Source organism: Fringilla coelebs (genome assembly GCF_963513975.1).
Source record: "Fringilla coelebs genome assembly, chromosome: 8".
NCBI classification, from domain to species: Eukaryota; Metazoa; Chordata; class Aves; order Passeriformes; family Fringillidae; genus Fringilla; species Fringilla coelebs.
Window position 1 is genome coordinate 4,767,519 of NC_140066.1, and position 16,971 is coordinate 4,784,489.

A 16,971-nucleotide genomic window follows, 5' to 3' on the forward strand; every position below is an offset into this window, starting at 1 on the left:
TAGACTTCTGAAAAAATAAAAAAAAAGTATTAGAGACTGTTTTTCAATGTGTTTTGCTTCACTTCCAGTTACATCACAGACATCTGTCTTAAAAAAAAAAAATAAACCACAGATGTACTTCTTCCCATAACCAAATCTGTGCCATAAATCTCCAGTGCAGCATCAGATGAGACAGAGGCTGATTTAATCCCACAATTCTGACAAACAGTGCTCGTCCCCACCTCGTGCAGTGTCTCAGACTGACAGAAAAAACATTCTCCACTCTAGAGCTGGTCTCTAGCTGCAGACTGGGATCCAAATCCAAGACTTAAGGCATCAATCAGGAGTTCCCATGCCCTCCTGAGAGTTTAACTTTTGCAGAGAGATTCCCCAGGCACTCCCAGTCACCCTGCAGCGCTGGAGATGCTCTCCAAGAATGGGGATCCTGGTTCAGCCTGTTCCCCTGATGGAACTTCCTGTACCATTTAGAGATCAACACTGACATTTTCAGAGTTCATTCCTCAGCGTTTGCTTAACAACAACTGCTCAAAGTCTTGTTGAACTCTGCAGCAGAACTTATCTCAAGGCTTGAGAGATGAAATGCAACTGCTCAAACAATGCTGTCAGCCCTCCTACGCTGGAGTCTGGGGATAAAACACCACTGACTCTCACAAATTAAACCCACATCAACATTTCCCTCTCATTTGTACTGGGAGGACTCCCAAAAAAAAGGTCTCCTTCAGCCCCAGGCTCTGGAGGCAGGAAGATGAGGAGATTTCTGTATTATTTTTAAACAGGCTCCCACTGAACCGAGTGATCTAAGGATACTCTGAAATACTTTCAGATTATCGTGTCAACATCAATAACTGGAAGAAAAAGGCTTTGCAGAGATCCATGGAAGCAAAACTAGAGGAAAAACTACTAAAAAAACACCAGCAAAACTACAGGAGCAGTCTGAGATGGAAGAACAGTTAAACTACAAGAAAAAGCCATGTTCAAAAACCAAACAAAAAACTCCCCCAAATTACAAACTTCTACCCATCAGAAATTCATCCACAGTCACAGCACTTGAGCCTCAAGCCATTTTGTTCTCATGTGGGCATGCATTTCATTCTTGAAAGGAAGTAGCTACAGCTCACTGAAGAAACAGTCTGAGGATAAAGTAAACAACTTGATTAGACAAGAAAAGACCAAGAGCTGGGGACTTCCTAACTGATGCCAGGTGGCAGAAACTATGGAAGGGATGAAACTTCTCCAGTGCTGCCAGCCCTGTACCAAGGATCCTGTGGCTGAGGTCAGCTCCCAAAAGCCACTGAATTTACCTAAATTAACTTTTGCCATTAAAAGAAAGGACATGTGGCTGCTTTAAATCTCATACTGACTCTGCAATGTTGGGGGTCTGCAGACATTTAGGTTTTGTCTTGTTTCTGGATAATAATTTTATCCAAAATTGAGGAGGGCCCTCCTTACAGAGAGCTCTGCAGATAATGCTGTCCTTCAAAGGATTGGGAAATTTGGAAGCAAATACAGGTGAGGGAATCTGGGGCATCAGTGTTATCAAACACCAAGTCAGAGCCAGGGCAAAGAAGTTTTCTTTATCTCCAGAGATGAGAGACAGCCATTCTCCAGCCTGAGGCTCAGAATGGATCAGGAATTACACTTTTAATTAATATTATTAGGTTTTTTTATTATGCTAAAGTTAAAATTCAGACTGGTCAATATGTGGTGTCTTTAAGACTTCTTTAGCTACCTGTATTCTGCTAACAGAAAACCTGTGAGGAACAAGAACCACTGACAGGCAACAGACTTATAATTCCACTTTTCACAAACCTGGTTAATAAAGCAGAATCTCTGAAAGATAAGATGCTGTTACTCCTAATTATGCTGCTCCTCATTAATTAGGTGATTATTGCATAAAGGCATCTTTAAAATACCAGCTTCCCCAGTGGAGGGCCTTCAGTTTTGGGTAAAAATTGTGTAGATAGCTGATGTAGAAAAGGAAGAGGGACAGATGTGGAACAGCTGGAGAGAGAAATGTGCTCAGTTTGAGCCCAGGTAGGTTCTTCTGGCACCAATGTTCCCCTCTGCCCTGTTCTCACACCTCATTCACTTTATGCAACAACCTGTGCAAGGACCATGTGGAAGGATCAGCTCCTGAGTTTGCAGCAGAGCTAAGGGAGGTGACCTTACCACAACTGTGGAACATCTCACACCTATTTTCCTCTGTCCTCCATTCATACTGAAAGCTGAGACAATAAGACACTTGATTCAACAGATATTTTAGAGAGATTATCAAGGTGTTTTTTTTAACTAGGTGATGAAGGAGCAGTTTCCATCTCAGAAAAGTTTGCAGATGTGAAAAGAACCACCTTCACCATTTCTTTGGCTCTACCAGGCCAAAAACACTGAGAAACTGAGCACCTCTGCATTACCTGTAATCCACAAAACCCAGACAGTCTGGGTATTTGATAAGAATAGACAAAAAAAAGAAAAAAAACAACACAAAAAAAACCAACCAGCTACTCAGAAACTACAAAGATTCTTAAGAATAGAAACCACAATCTGACACTGTGAAATGAAACTCCAGCACAGTAATCCTCCTGCTGTGGTGTTGCACTTCTACACACTCCTGAAGACCCAACTCATACTGCAGAAATTGTAGGTGCTCATGAGGGGCTCTCACTACACTGTCTCTGCATCTCAGTGCTCTCTCCAGGGGTAAAAGAAATTTTAAAACAAATCTCCAGGGGGTAAAACCAAACAGCAGCTTGTTCCTGGGGCTGCAAAGCCAAGACCCTGAGCTGCACACTGGTATTTCAGGGATGGGCAGGGCAGCACAGCACTTCCCATCAGGTCATGGCAAAGAGCAATAAACTCACAGTGCACAAAGGAGAGAGCAGATAAATGTCTCACATGCTGGGGCTTTGCATCAGCTCCTCCCTGCATCCCTCATGCTCAGCCCACAAGATTCAATGGGTGCTCCTGCAGAAGTCTCTTCTCAGAACTGGCTGCTTGCATGTCAATAATCTCAGCTTTGAAACAAGATTTCTACTTTTAAACTGCTTTTACAGCCTCTGTACTGCACATACCTGCACTGACCAATTAAAGCACCTCCTCAAACAGGCAGAGAAGGAAAACAGGGCCACCAAGGAACTGTCCAGGAACTTCTGCAGACACCAGCACCTGAATTAAACTTGTTCACACAAGCAAGCCCACACAACAGTTCACTCACACACAGCTGGCAGGTACAACCTGTGTGCACAGCTTTAAGTGATGTTACCCCATCACTTCTTTGTCTCCTGATCCATTTGAGCATTTCTTCCTTTTATGAATTCACTCACTGAATGCCCTTAAGTTTTCTAACCTCCACTCAAGAGTGAGTAGCTACTGATGAGGAAGTTTTAAGTAGCAAATATCAAGATAGCCTTTAATCAGCACAGTCTCATCCTCACCTTTCACTCTGGTAGATCCAAAGTGACTCACAAGCACCAGAACTAAAGAAACTCAAGAATTCAGCTTTAAGAACTGGCTGACTTTGGTTTCAAAGGAAGTCCTAGGTTAATTTTATTTTTTTTTTCCACAACTGAGACCCTAATAAAATCCTCAGCTCTGAGGGAATTCTCTAAACCTCTCATGTCAAGGCACTGCTGCTGGGAACAGAGAGGTGGTGGAAGAGATTGCAGAGATACTTTTACAAAGTGCGTGGGAACTCAATTATCTCAGAAATTCAGCTAAATTTGACAGATGGGTACAAATCAGCCAACAGCACAGACAGGATCTTCTGTGCCTGCTCAAACCTCAAGAAAATTTAGTGAAGAAAACAGCTGGAGTTAACTTGCTCAGTATGCAAGTCTATTTTTAGAAGGTGAATGTTTCTTCCTCCATTAGATTACTCATTACTACCCAAAAGACTGCAATACAGACCAGGATCATTTTTACCCAACCTTTGTACTTCATCTCACAACTCCCCAAACATCCAACTTTCATTTTGTGGTCCATTGGCTCCTTGGGAAAACCAGACATCAAAGAATTAAACTCTGTGATTACACATGCCTGAAAAATAACCAACATCCCAACCCCCAAGAATCAGGGGCTGGCTTGACAACATTTTTCAAAAAAAAAGCGAGGAAACCAACCTTTTTCAACATCTTGTTCTGTTTGTGGAAAAATTCCACTTTGATATCACCACACACGGGCAAAGGTTGAGGGAATTCAAAGTACATGTACTTGTCTTCACGTCGGGAGGGTCCTGAAGGGGAGGTGAATATCTTTACCTTTAGCTGGTACACCACAAACTGAGGATCTGTGAGACAGAACAGAGTGGCACTTAGTGAGAAAAGCCACCAGAGTGGCCAAAAAAAAAAAAAGCAAAACATTGGTAGCAGAAATAAAATCGTGAGCTATGATGTTTTCAAAGTTAGCTAAATTTCTCTTAAGGGTTTAACACCACAGGGGATCAAACTTTGCCAGATGCTACTGGAAACAGCCTTAGAGATTTTTGTCCTTCATGGCAATACTTTCAGGCCACTAAGGAGTTCCTAAAATGTTATTTCTTTTTCATATAATGACTGCAAAATGTGAATTACTTGACTGTTCCTTGCATTTTCCCCCTCCTCTCACCAAAGTGAGAGGTTTTATTCTCTCTCACCTCTTCCAGTTGCAGAGTGGCTGGTCATGTCAGCACAAACTGACTCTACTCTTACACAAACAAGCAAAAACAAGGACAAAACTGAACATGACCACCAAAAACCAATCAGAAGAGCCTAAAAGCTGGTCCTGTCAGTCACCATCACCAGAGAAGTGCCAGCCATGGCATCACTTCCCCAGTTAAATCTGCAGGGGTAACTCTGAAATTAAAAGGGCTTTTTGGTCCAGTTTAGGAAGAGCTTTGGAAATGGTCAGGTCAGACACAGCCCTGCAGAGCTGTGCAAGTCCCTGCTAAACACACCCACATTGTCCTACTGAAGGGCCCAGTGATGACACCATTACTGGCAGGCTCAGAGAATCCCTGGTTTGGGTGGGAAGGGACCTTAAAGCCCATCCAGTGCCACCCCTGCCATGGCAGTGACACCTTCCACCATCCCAGGCTGCTCAAGCCCCAAAGTCCAGCCTGGCCTTGGGCACTGCCAGGGATCCAGGGGCAGCCCCAGCTGCTCTGGGCACCCTGTGCCAGGGCCTGCCCACCCTGCCAGGGAACAATTCCTCCTGTATCTCACCTGAATTTCCCCTCTGGCAGTGTCAATTCATTCCTCCCTGTCCCATCACCACCTGCTCCTGTTGCAGGGTCCCTCTCCAGCTTCCCTGTAAACCCTCCAGACCCTGGAAGGTGCTGTGAGGTTCCCCACACAACCTCCTCTTCCTGCCCTTATGTCCCTTGAACTCTCAGAGCTGTGAAACTCTGTCACCCCCTCATTCAGCCCCAGAGGCTGGACCCTGCCCTCTCAGCACCTTTAGAGCAGCAGAATGATACCAAGGAAGGCAGATTGAAAGTTACCAGGTTGGTAAAATTACTGCCAGCACAGCTGACAGCACAACTACAGACACAACCCCATCGACTTCACATTCTGAAAAATCACTGGGAACTCCACAGAAACTTAAAATATTGCAGCACACAACTGCTGAGCTTGAGAGCTACTTTAGCTTCTCAGGTGCTTGGGGAATCTGTTGTCCAACCCAACATCCTCCCATGGACACACAAGTCAGCACTCACTTGAGCAGTTCAGCCTCAAAAATACATCCAAAACATGAAATAAGTGGTAATTGCAGAAATCTGTAACCTCCACACCTCTTCCCTAAGGTAGAGGGATTTTGGCAGAGGCTCCTCCCTCCCTCCTCCTGTAGAGGCTGACAAGCTGCTCCATTGTTTCTTGTGTGTGTTACATGTTCAGGTACTGTCTCACAACAATATTAACAGGGCAATTTTAATCAAAGCCACAGGAGGCACTGGAATTAATTACACATTGCTGTAATCCCCAAAGCAAAACCAACAGATTTTTTCCACCAACAAAAACCAAGCACGCAACACAAGGCAGTCACTGCTCTGTAACAAAGCCCACAGGACAGAGTAGAATTTGTTTTTGTATTTCAAAACTTCACAAAATCTGCTGTTCCTCACTAACACAGTGTATAAGCAGATGAGATTAATCATTTACAGGTGTATTAATGCTTTAGAAACCTCCACATAAAGAAAAGTTTATTCCAGAGTTAATTAGGTATTTACCCAGTTGAACTGATTCATTTATTTATTTATTTTTTTAACATCATGGGAAGAATGATGTTGCTGCATTGGAAGCCAACATGCCATTAGGCAAATGTTTTTCAGCAATTCATGTTTCCCAAGAGTTGCTGTGTTAAAAAAAAAGGAGGCTTTCCATAAAAGTAAGGAGCAAATAGCGAAATATACATAAAATGGTGGAATGGATGTGGCACTCAGTACTCTGGGTGACAAGGTGGGCACTGGGCACAGGCTGGACTCACCCTTAGAGGTCTTTTCCAGCTGGAATCACTTATCTCCAAACCATTAACACACCTGCATGCAGTAAAACAGCCCTGAGTGCTTCACAGCCTACACCTGGGAGGTCCCAGAGGACAGAGCCCACAAAGCCAGCAGATTCTGGCCTGTGAGCTGTTTCCATGTGATTTCCTCCGAGATGTGCAGCTCTTGGTGCCATCACCCCATCCCAAATGCCACCAGGGTCCCTAGCAGAGGTGAAGGGCTGCTGGTACTTACTGCAAGTTCCGCTGCTGAACATGGGAATTGTTTCAAACATCATCTTGTGGAACAGCAGTGCCACTGGTCTGTAATCCAGGTGATTCTTTAACAGGTAGCTATAGTAGTACACGTAGCGTCTCTGACTGGGAATTGTCACTCCCTAAACAGAGGGAAAACAAGGGTCAGAAACCTTGGAGCAGCATCACTGAAGGCTTCCTGCCCATCACCTCCAGCACAAAGAGCAGCTCAGTCACTGCTGAGCAGCACACAGAGCAGGGCACTGCTCTGCCAGGAACTCAGGGCACGGAGCACCTCTGCCACCAGGAAAGGCTGGGGGAATTGGGATCCTTCAGCCCAGAGAGGAGAAGCTTTGGGGTGACCAAATTGTGTGCCTGGAGGGGCTACAGGAAACATGGAAAGGGAACCTGGAGTGACAAGGACAAGGGGGAATGGCTTCCCACTGCCAGAGGGGATATTGGGAAGAAATCCTTCCCTAGGAAGGTGGGCAGGCCCTGGCACAGGGTGCCCAGAGAAGCTGTGGCTGCCCCTGGAAGTGTCCAAGGCCAGCCTGGGATGGTGGAAGGTGTCCCTGACATGACAGGAGAGCTGGAACAACCCTCTAAGGTCCCTTCCAACCCAAACCCTTCTGTGATTCTGTGCTCTCCAAACACCCATGTCCAGCAATGAAACAAAGAATGCAGATTTTTCTCATTTCTTAAAAACAAACACCACAGACACCCTGAGGGTCATGTCAAAAATAGTCTCATGCTGCTGCTTTTTTGGGGATGGAGAGCAAAAAACGTTTAACAAGAGGTGCCTTGAACATACTCTAACTTTAAAGCACCACTACATTTAGGAATTCTAAAATCTACCACTCCAGCAATTACATTTTAACAGGATTTTAATCTTTTGACTAATGTTTGCTAATATCACTGTACTCAAAACTGGTGCTGCCTTCTCTTTACAAAACATCCTGGAATATTTTCCCAAAAATGTGGAAAGTTTCATTAAAACAGGCCCAACAGCCCAAAGTGTTGAAACTCTGAGGTAAACATTTGCTTTGAGAGCGTAAAGCCTAAGAATGTTTTTATTACTGATTTTAAATCAGCTCAAAGCTTCAAATAAGGGAAAAGTTTTAAAGCTTTTAGAGCCAATACTTTCAAGTAAAATTTAGATAGAGATGAAAAATTATTTCATTTCCCAGAAAACGTGGTCTAGAACAACCTGTAACTGCAGACTTGCAACAGCATCAGTAAGGAATCTTTCTGATTAAAACTGAATGTGGAATTGGAATAAACTGGGGATAAACAAAGATTTTTCATACACAAGTCTGTGAGCATTTGGTGACACAACCTAGACCTCATATTTCTATAAACTTTTAGTTTCACCTCACAACAGCCAGAAGCTAAGAGTGCTTTTAATTTAGTAAATCTCTATTATGCACACATGAAAATAGTCACTTCCTGCCATTTTTTTTTTAAATGTTGATTATTATGTCTCCTTATCACTTGAGCTGCTTCTAAACTACACAAAAGCCCTTTCCCTGCAGCACTTGCACAATGACCTTCCCATGCAGCCTTGTACACTGGCCCTGCTTTTGGCTCAGATGTCCTCAGTGCTTATCACACCCACTCCTTAAGGGAGCTCTAAAGTTCTCCTTCCTGGGATCTGAGCTTCAGGACTGAGCAAATCCCAGCCCCAGCAGTGCTTGCCAGGGCTGCCAGGCAGGAGGAAAGCACAGAGGTGAGGAGAACACACCCCTCTCTGCCCAGAGCTTCCTCAGGCCATAATGGATGTCCTATGGAAAAACCCCAGGACACCTGGCCAGGACAAGCAAGGCTGGGACCAGAACCAAGGAAACACTTTCACACTGCCAGTCAAAACCACAGCAAAGCCAGTTTTTTTTTGTCCAACAGGGCAGTTTTAGCCCTGCAGCCACAGTCTGACTCCCTGGAGACACAGCCCTTAGATCCTGAGACCCTAAAAGCAGTCCCACTGAAGCAGAACTCAGAGTTCTCCATTTCCAAAGGTCTGAAATCCAATTAGAACACTTTCCTAACAATATTCCAAGGGGTGCAATCAACCAGCACTCAGAAGAATAAGGACAGGGAAGTAGTTCAAGCTTGTATTTCCCACCACAATTTTAAAATGGATGTGAGACAAACTCCTCTGGTCCCTATGCCAGAGCTTTCCAGGGCATCCCAAACATTGCCAGGTTCTGCTCTTCATGTAACACAGGCAGGACTATGAAGAATATTTTGGAAACAATATTCTCCCACTCCCTTTAGAACATAGCCTACTGTGAGAGTGAAGCTGCAGGCTCAGAGCACCAGGTTTGGCAGAGGTTGGCACCTGGGCATGTCCACCAAACAGACACCACAACTGATGAGCTCTGACACCAGACATGGGAACTCTGCCCTGCTCACAGGGTCATTCTGAGGCTTCCTCACACAAAGTAATTGGGTTTCACTTCCTCTTCAGTTATAGCAACACCACAGAAACGCAGCATGGTCTGGGCTGGAAGGGACTTAAAGCCCATCCAGTGTCACACCATGGGCAGGGACACCTTCCACTGTCCCAGGTGCTCCAAACCCCAATGTCCAGCCTGACCTTGGACACTTTCAGAGACCCAGGGGCAGCCACAGCTGCTCTGGGTACTCCCAGCCTTCTCAGGGTAGAATTCCTTCCCAAAATCCCATCTAACCCTACTCTGTCAGCATGAAGCCATTCCCCTTGTCCTGTTCCTCCAGGCCCTTGTACAGAGTCTCTCTCCATCTTTCTTGTCAGCTCCTTCAGGTACTGGAGGTCACCCCAAGGCTTCTCTTCTCCAGGCTGAAGAACTCCCATTCTCTCAGCCCTTCCCCATATGAGAACTCTTAGGAGCCATCCTTGAAAATCAAACTCTATGGTGCTCAAAGAATGCTCCTGAGTGGAGCATCTCCAGCACTTGAACAGCTGATCCCTATCCACTGAGCTGCTTTCCAAGCCTAATCCTCACCACAAAACCCTCCAAGGCAGAAGCAGGAATAAATAAAGACCTTCTCCAGCTGTGGGAAGGTAAGCTGCCAGTCTTTGTCACCACAGTAGTATGGCATATCTACCATATGAAAAAAGTGGGATAAACTAATCACTTCATACAGCAGTAGCAGCTTCTTTAGAAGACTTTTGGGGGGGTTACTTCTTCCCCAGCTCTGACAACAGACAAATATTGGTCTTTATCCCATTCCAGAAAGTCCTTTGTCTCCTTTGGTTCAAAAGGAAAATAAAAGTCACTCGTGTTCTACAGCGGTGGAGCCAGACAGACACAACCATGCAGCCCACACTTCCTAATCTTCACCACTCCCTTCTTCTGACTAAGCTCCCCCCACTACAAAGAGTTTCAGAAGCCAAAAGAGGCAGCTTGTAGAGGAAATAAAATACCCCATGAGAGGGTTTGCTCAGAGACAGCCTGGGCTCTGCCATGTCTTGTTGCCCAGCACAAGAACAGCCCGTGCAGCAACTCTGAGCCTCACCTCCAACAACTCTCACTTGATGGTGCAAAGGCCTCCCTGGAGCTGCTTCTCCCAGCAGGCACTTGGGAAAAGCTGGCTCCAGAAGTACTCAGGGCTGTGCTCTTGACCAATTAGTCATACTTCCTCTTGCAATTAGACTCACACTTCCTGCCAGCACAGCAGCACTCTGCTGTGAGCATTAATGGCAGCAGGGATTGTAGCTGGGCTGTTCTCAGCAGCTACAGGTGCAAAGTTGTCCTTGCTTTAATCCAAGAAAATCTGGTCCCTATTAAAGCCAGTTTTCCTTTATCATATCTATGTTGGCCCAAAAAGAAAGAAAAAAGGCATTTGCTTGTCCCTTTGTGCAAACAGCTCTTTTGATGCCTCATTGACTTTGAATTGAGGAAGTCAGCTATACAAAGGTGTGGTGAAATATCAAATCAGAGAGCAGCACTTGACATATAACACTGAAATATGGGCCACAAGGGAAGAAAAGGCTCCAGAAACCTGCACTGCAATACCTGTTTATAAACACTACTGAAGGATTATGTGAATCACATGCTGCCCACTGGCCACATCAAGATAACCAAGCTCAAGTGGAGCTGGGAAGGGAAAAAAGTCAACTCTTGCAGTAGAGACACTGAAACCAAAACAAGCTGCTGGTTACAGACAGTATTTACAGTCAGGTAAACAAGGCTCTCCCTACTCCTCTTTTCTGAGCTCTCCCTCCCCTCCAAGATGCCCAAGGTACCCCTGGGGTACTGAAAAACCCCCAACTTGCAGAAATACAACCTTCTTTTCACAGAAGGGAAACTGAGGCACAGCATTTCACTGTGTATCTGCTCAGTTCTGTAGTTTTCATGCTGCTTTATCCAGCTCTGGAGATAACCCTTATCAGCAGGAGTTATCTACTCTGTTTATTCAGCACACTGCTCATTCCTTGTCTCTATCATGCACTTTTACCAAAAACCACAAAGTTTTGATGGGAAACCTTGATCTCCACTCCAGCATGACACCACAACCAACTCAGGACATGGAATAACAGCTCCACCTTGTCAGCAGAGCAGACTGAGGAGTTTCTTGCTCATTTCTAATGCATCAACAGCCAAATTCTAAAATTCTTTATGTGACATTTATGCTCTCAAGAGCCTTCAGACACGTAGCTCTTGTTACTGGAGACCAACACACTGAAATTAATACTTTGTGTAAATACTGCAGGAACAGGGAGAGCTCTGTGCTTGAGCAGGTTGAAACTGGCCTGCAGGGATGATCAACCAACATACTCAAGGAAATAATGGAAGATGAGCAGGGAAACTTGCTAAAATGACCTTAAAAGTCATATCTTATCATCTTTGGAGAAAATTTCAAATAAGGAGGTTAAATTCTCATTGATGAGGCCTAACCCTGCCAGAAAGGTCCTTAACTACCTTTACAGACAAGGGTGTTCCAGTTGGGATATTCCCCAATGCACCTCCAAACCCCATCACAGCAGTTAAGGGAACTTGAGGAGATGAACAACTCATCCATTCAGGCAAAAATCAGCTGGAACAATCCTCTCATTTGGGCTGAAAAGGCTGAATGAGAAAGTTCACTGCCCCTCTGTTTTTCAGCAGAACAGTGCTGAAAAAGCCATTTAAAATCAACTGGCCAGGTCTTCTTGGACAGGACATGTTAAAATCAGGTTTAATGTTGTGATTGATTAAAGCTTTTCCATTTCCAACTGCACTGATCCAATCCTCCTGGAGCTAAATGAGACAACACAAAGGGTTTGAGCATCAAATGGACCTCAAGGAGGAAAAGCAGCAAATTTTAGGTAGAGGAACAGAAGAACAGTAACAGCTCACCTTCTTGTCTCTGGTCCTTACTTCCCCATAGAAATCTAGGGCTTCTTGGGCCCTTAAAAACTTGCCTCGATGCAACAAATATGCACAAATCATTACACCAGTTCGTCCCTTTCCAGCTTTACAGTGGATTGCTGCCACATGATTGTCATCTTCACTTAGCCACTGGTCAAGATCTTCACAAAAAGGTTTGATGAGCTCCAGCTGTGGTGGGTTATGGTCTTCAAAAGGGTACTGTGCAACTGCAGGAAGAAAGAGGAGTTCATCAGAACCTCAAAAGGCAAAGCAAGCTCAGGTCACCTTTGTGAAAAGCATGTAAAAATTAAGTTATTCAAATCACCCCTCCCCATCTCACATCTTGATATGTATTTTTAATTCCAGTATTATTCAGTGTATCACAAGCAGACATTTCTCCATTCATCTGTAAGCAGGCATCCTGCTCCATGGAGCAACTATTTCACACCTCTATTGAGCTGAGCTGCACAGGCTCTGTAACATGAATTTTCCAGAATTTAAGAGCGTGCAGGCACACAGAATAACCTTGTGAAAAGCCATTACTCCAGCAATAATTAAACTACCTGCTGAGAGAGAACAAGGCCAGACCTCAGTCACTGAGCAGACAACAGGAACTTTGCTAAAAAATTACTGAACGTGGCTGGGTCTACATTGGGAACAAAGTCTCAGAATCTGCTCCAAGGCCTTGTGAAACAAAAACCTGCCATTTCCATATTTCAAAAATGGTAATTGGGAGAGAAATCTCAGGTAAGGCACTGGCAATGCTTATGGGGCTTAGAGTCAAAGCACTGAACAATGCTGTCCTTTCTGATAAGGGTGTACTCACACACACTTTTCCATCTAGGGATGAAAAGAATTTCCAGCGATGCAGGAAATGCAGGAAAACTCAAGAGAGCTAAAAATAAGCACCAAGCAGAGAGAAGCACCCAAACTTCTCCTACCTCAGATCAGATGAGGGACAATATCACCCTGACCAGCAGAACTACACACAGAGTTCTGGTTTCAGCAGAACAGCACTTGATGAAGTGCACCCCAAACCTCCACTGCAAGCCTTGGGATCTTACAAACACAACTCTGGTACACTTCAAAATTCTCAGCTAGAAACACCATTTCCTTTTGTGGGCTAAAAATGAATACATTTCATTTTTTTGCCAAGTGTCTGTACGGGTTTCGTAAGCACCACTCTCTAGTCACACATGCAGGCTCCTTTTGATGAATCCCCAAGGACTCCAAGAGCACAAGGGAGGGATGAAGCCATGGAACTGCTGAAGGACTGCAGGACAAGTCCACAGCCTTTTGGTTTTCAGACTACCCCCTTCATCTCCCAGAACAAATGGGGAAGCTGAGAATGTGAACAATCTTTGCTAAAGAGGCAACACATGTTCACAAAGATGAACACACAAACTCTTCCACCACATGGAAGATCCAAAGGCTCCCCAAATGATCCCCAAAGAGTCATGTGAACTTAAAGATGGAATTTATTTAGAAATTTCTAAGAAATGAAGCTGCAAAAATTGGTCTGTACAGCTTTGAGTCTATCAAAATTACAGATTTCCATGGAAAGGGGAGCAAAGAAGACCTGAAGGAATAACCTGAAAACTCCTAAGCAGTCACAGGATGCTAAAGATGCTCTCCAAGATTTGGAATCAAAGGCAAAACTTGAGGTACTTTCTTCAAAGCTGGAGAAGATGAAATGGGTGCCCTGGGATGGTGTGCAGGGATTAAGAGGAAAGAAACATTAAGCTGCACAGTCTTGAGCAGGGCCTTGAGAAGGTGCAGCTCCTCCATGGATTTTGATTCCTTACAATGGAGAATAATCCTGCTTGCCCTCTCCCAGCCCCTACACATTGCAAGAAGCAATAGCACATAGAGTTTAAAAAAAGAAAATCTGTGGCAAAGCAGAAGGCAATTCCAGCATGGAAGGATTTCAGAAATTGGAAAAAACCATGGACACAAAGCTACTTCCCAAAGAAGATGAGGAGCTTTCAGTGTCTGGGGTTTAATGTGATGCAAGATCATCCTGGGTGAATAATGAACTATTCTGGTGTTTCATGCTCAGTACAATCAGAAGTTCCCTTTGCAGTCAGTTCACTTCAGGAGATTTTCAAGTACAACTTTTGTTCCTCTGCTTAGGGAAGTCCTGAGTCACCAATTTGGTTATCTGAGGTTAACTAATTCGGGGATGAAAATGAAAAAAAACTCAGCATGTCTTGTGCAGAGGAGCTGTGAAAGGTGCTGCTGTCACAAACAGCATTTGGGGCTGGGATTGACAGCAAAGGGAGCTGAGCACCCCCGGATCAGAAAGCAGAAACTCAAGCAAACATATGCTGTGGCCATATTAGAACATGTCCTCTTCTCTTCTTCCCCAAAGCACTGCTCAAGCAGATCCTAAAATACTTTTTCCTTGCTGCTGAGTATGGAGTGAGGTTTCTGGGCACTGTCATTCAACATCCTGAGAGCAAATCAGAAGTGCTGATGACTTCAACAAGACAATTTCAGCCCTTCTATATTCAGACATTAAAGCAGCCAATTACATTTTGGTCACGTTCTAAACCCTCTTTCATAATTAGATGGATGGTTTAAAATAATAATAATGAAAAACAGAAGTTGAGCCATTGCCTGTGATGCAGAAGAAGCTTAAAATTTGTTCATCTCCTACGATTCTGTAGGCACCAGGACTCCTCATCTACCCTCATGTGAAGCACAGGAACCACAACTTCTGAGCAAGAAATGCTTCTCTGCCCAAAGAATAAAGGTAAATCTGCATTTATTTATTACCTGGAGAGGTAATTCTGACACAACAGCTACATCAGTCGAGGTCAAAAGGCACCCCTGAAAGATTCCCCACTGCTTTTGGCAGTTCTGCAGAGTGTCTAAGACCAAACTCATCCCCAAGAGACATCAGATGGGAATTAATTTTTATTTTAGCATCTGAAAGTTCTGCCAGATCTTCTCAAAGTTGCTTTATACACATAGTGATAATGGCTTAAATGTTCTCCATTTCCATCCTTCATAAAAACCAGACTCCTCTGAGCCTCAAATGTAAATTGTACAAGGAATTTGTACTTCACAGAACTGAAACTTCTGTGTAACACATTCTGCAGAATTTTTTTTTGCAACTGTAGACTTTTTATTAGATCTTGATCTTTAACTGTCAGGAACACACTTTTTTGAAAGCATCAAGAATATAGCAAGTTTTTCCAATGACTCAAAGCAATCTGACATCATTCCTTGTGCCCAAATCTCCTCCATGACTATTCATCAGCTCCTCCTTTAGGCCTTCATTCACTGAGGTTTAAAGAGAACACACATCAGGCAGTAAAACCTACCTCTGCAGTTAAATTTGGCGGTGTCATAATGTCTTTCAGCACATCTGAAAAAGAAAAACAGACAAGAGTTCAAGACAAGTCTCTGAGGCACTCCCAGCATCTGTCACACCCTGGAAAATCATGCATGCCCATCACCTTTATGATTTAAAACTAGAGGTTACACACAGGAAAAAAAAAATGTTTTGAAGCAGACTGCTCACTAAAAAGTGAATTATTTTACTGAAAGGTAAATACTTACCCTCTGGTAATTGTAGTCCATGGCTATGTTTTAGTCATTGTAACTCAATTTATGCAAGTAGGAGTTGAGAATGCACCTTCTAACCCTGACATGAGCAGCTTTGTGCTGCCAAACACCTGGAGAGCAGGGAGCTGGGACCTTCATGCAGGGATGCTGAACCCAGAACACAGCTCAGGGTGCCTCAGCAGCAGCGTGGGTGCTCAGAGCAATGGAAATCACAAGGATATCCACCACAAACCCCCTAATATTATCACAGAGATCACTTGGATCAAGCAGAGATTGTGGCACTGCTGTCTCCTGGCATTGATTCCTGAATTTAAGTGACCCCTGAAGGCCATGCAGCCACGTTTCCCCTCAGACCTGGGAAATGGCACATTGACTAGAATACCATGAGGGATTAAAAAATAGTTTTGTTGATACCAAGGATACACAAGCAATGGTTGAACACAATCCTGGCTCAGCTGCACTAAATTTCTGGGTAGATGATGTGAGTGGAAGTGCAGTTCAGAAAGGAAAATTGAGAACAATCCTGCCTCAAATCCTGCCAAGACCAGCTTGGATGGGGACCTGAGCAGCCTGACCTGGAGAATGGCATCCCTGCCCACAGCAGGGGGTGGAACAAAATGGGGTTTAAGGTCCTTCCAACCCAAACCATTCTGGGATTCTATGAAACAGGACACCAGGCTGAAACACAACTGCTGCAGTCATTACAGCAGACAAATCACACCTAGATCTTCAGTTCTGATTACAGCCTGTGCTCTTCCCAGGATTCCAGTTCCCACACCACTTTCAGGACTGCTATGAACTCATCTCTGCACCCCAGGTATGTTATGACTGCAGCCTCTGGAGCCACATGGAGCTTAGCTGACACTTTCAGACACACAAACCTTTGGGCTGCTCCTTGTTTGACTGTAACTGGAACCTCCCAGTGCTGCCCTGAGCTCTGCCCATGACACAGCCACAGGCAGGTCTGCTGTGCTCTCAGAGCTTCCCTTTCCCTGAATTCCAGAGCCTTCTCAGCTCTACCCTCTGCTAAGGAAAAGCCTGGCAGCTCTCACAGCTCCAGTCACATTGCTGACACTTCCTCTGGGTCAGAAGTGACCAAGTTAAGCTGGCACTTAAGAGGGGACTCCTAAAAAATATCATCTGCACTGGAGCCTTTGAGAAGAGAGCTGGATGCAGGATGTCCATGCAAGGGGGATGGAGCAGCCAGCAGCACAGGAATTTGGGAAGCTGCTGGGAAGCAAAGCAGTTACCACAAAACATCTCATCCAGGAAAGTTTCCTGCTCCTTCTAAAGCAACATCCAGCTCAAATGGGGAGTAAGAGATGAAAGTCTTCAAAACATTAAAAAAAAAATCCATGAA

The 16,971-nt window shown here is 44.5% G+C and overlaps 1 protein-coding gene across 1 annotated transcript in view; it reads right to left on the bottom strand.

Annotated features, from left to right (window-relative positions):
• Positions 1-16,971, bottom strand: part of PTEN (phosphatase and tensin homolog) — a 48,144-nt gene that overhangs the window by 7,686 nt on the left and 23,487 nt on the right. The window contains exons 4-7 of the mRNA XM_084209973.1: positions 15,368-15,411; positions 12,027-12,265; positions 6,710-6,851; positions 4,116-4,282 (exon numbers count right to left, since the gene is read on the bottom strand). Coding sequence (XP_084066099.1) covers positions 4,116-4,282; positions 6,710-6,851; positions 12,027-12,265; positions 15,368-15,411 — 592 coding nt within the window. The remainder of the gene's footprint in view (positions 1-4,115; positions 4,283-6,709; positions 6,852-12,026; positions 12,266-15,367; positions 15,412-16,971) is intronic.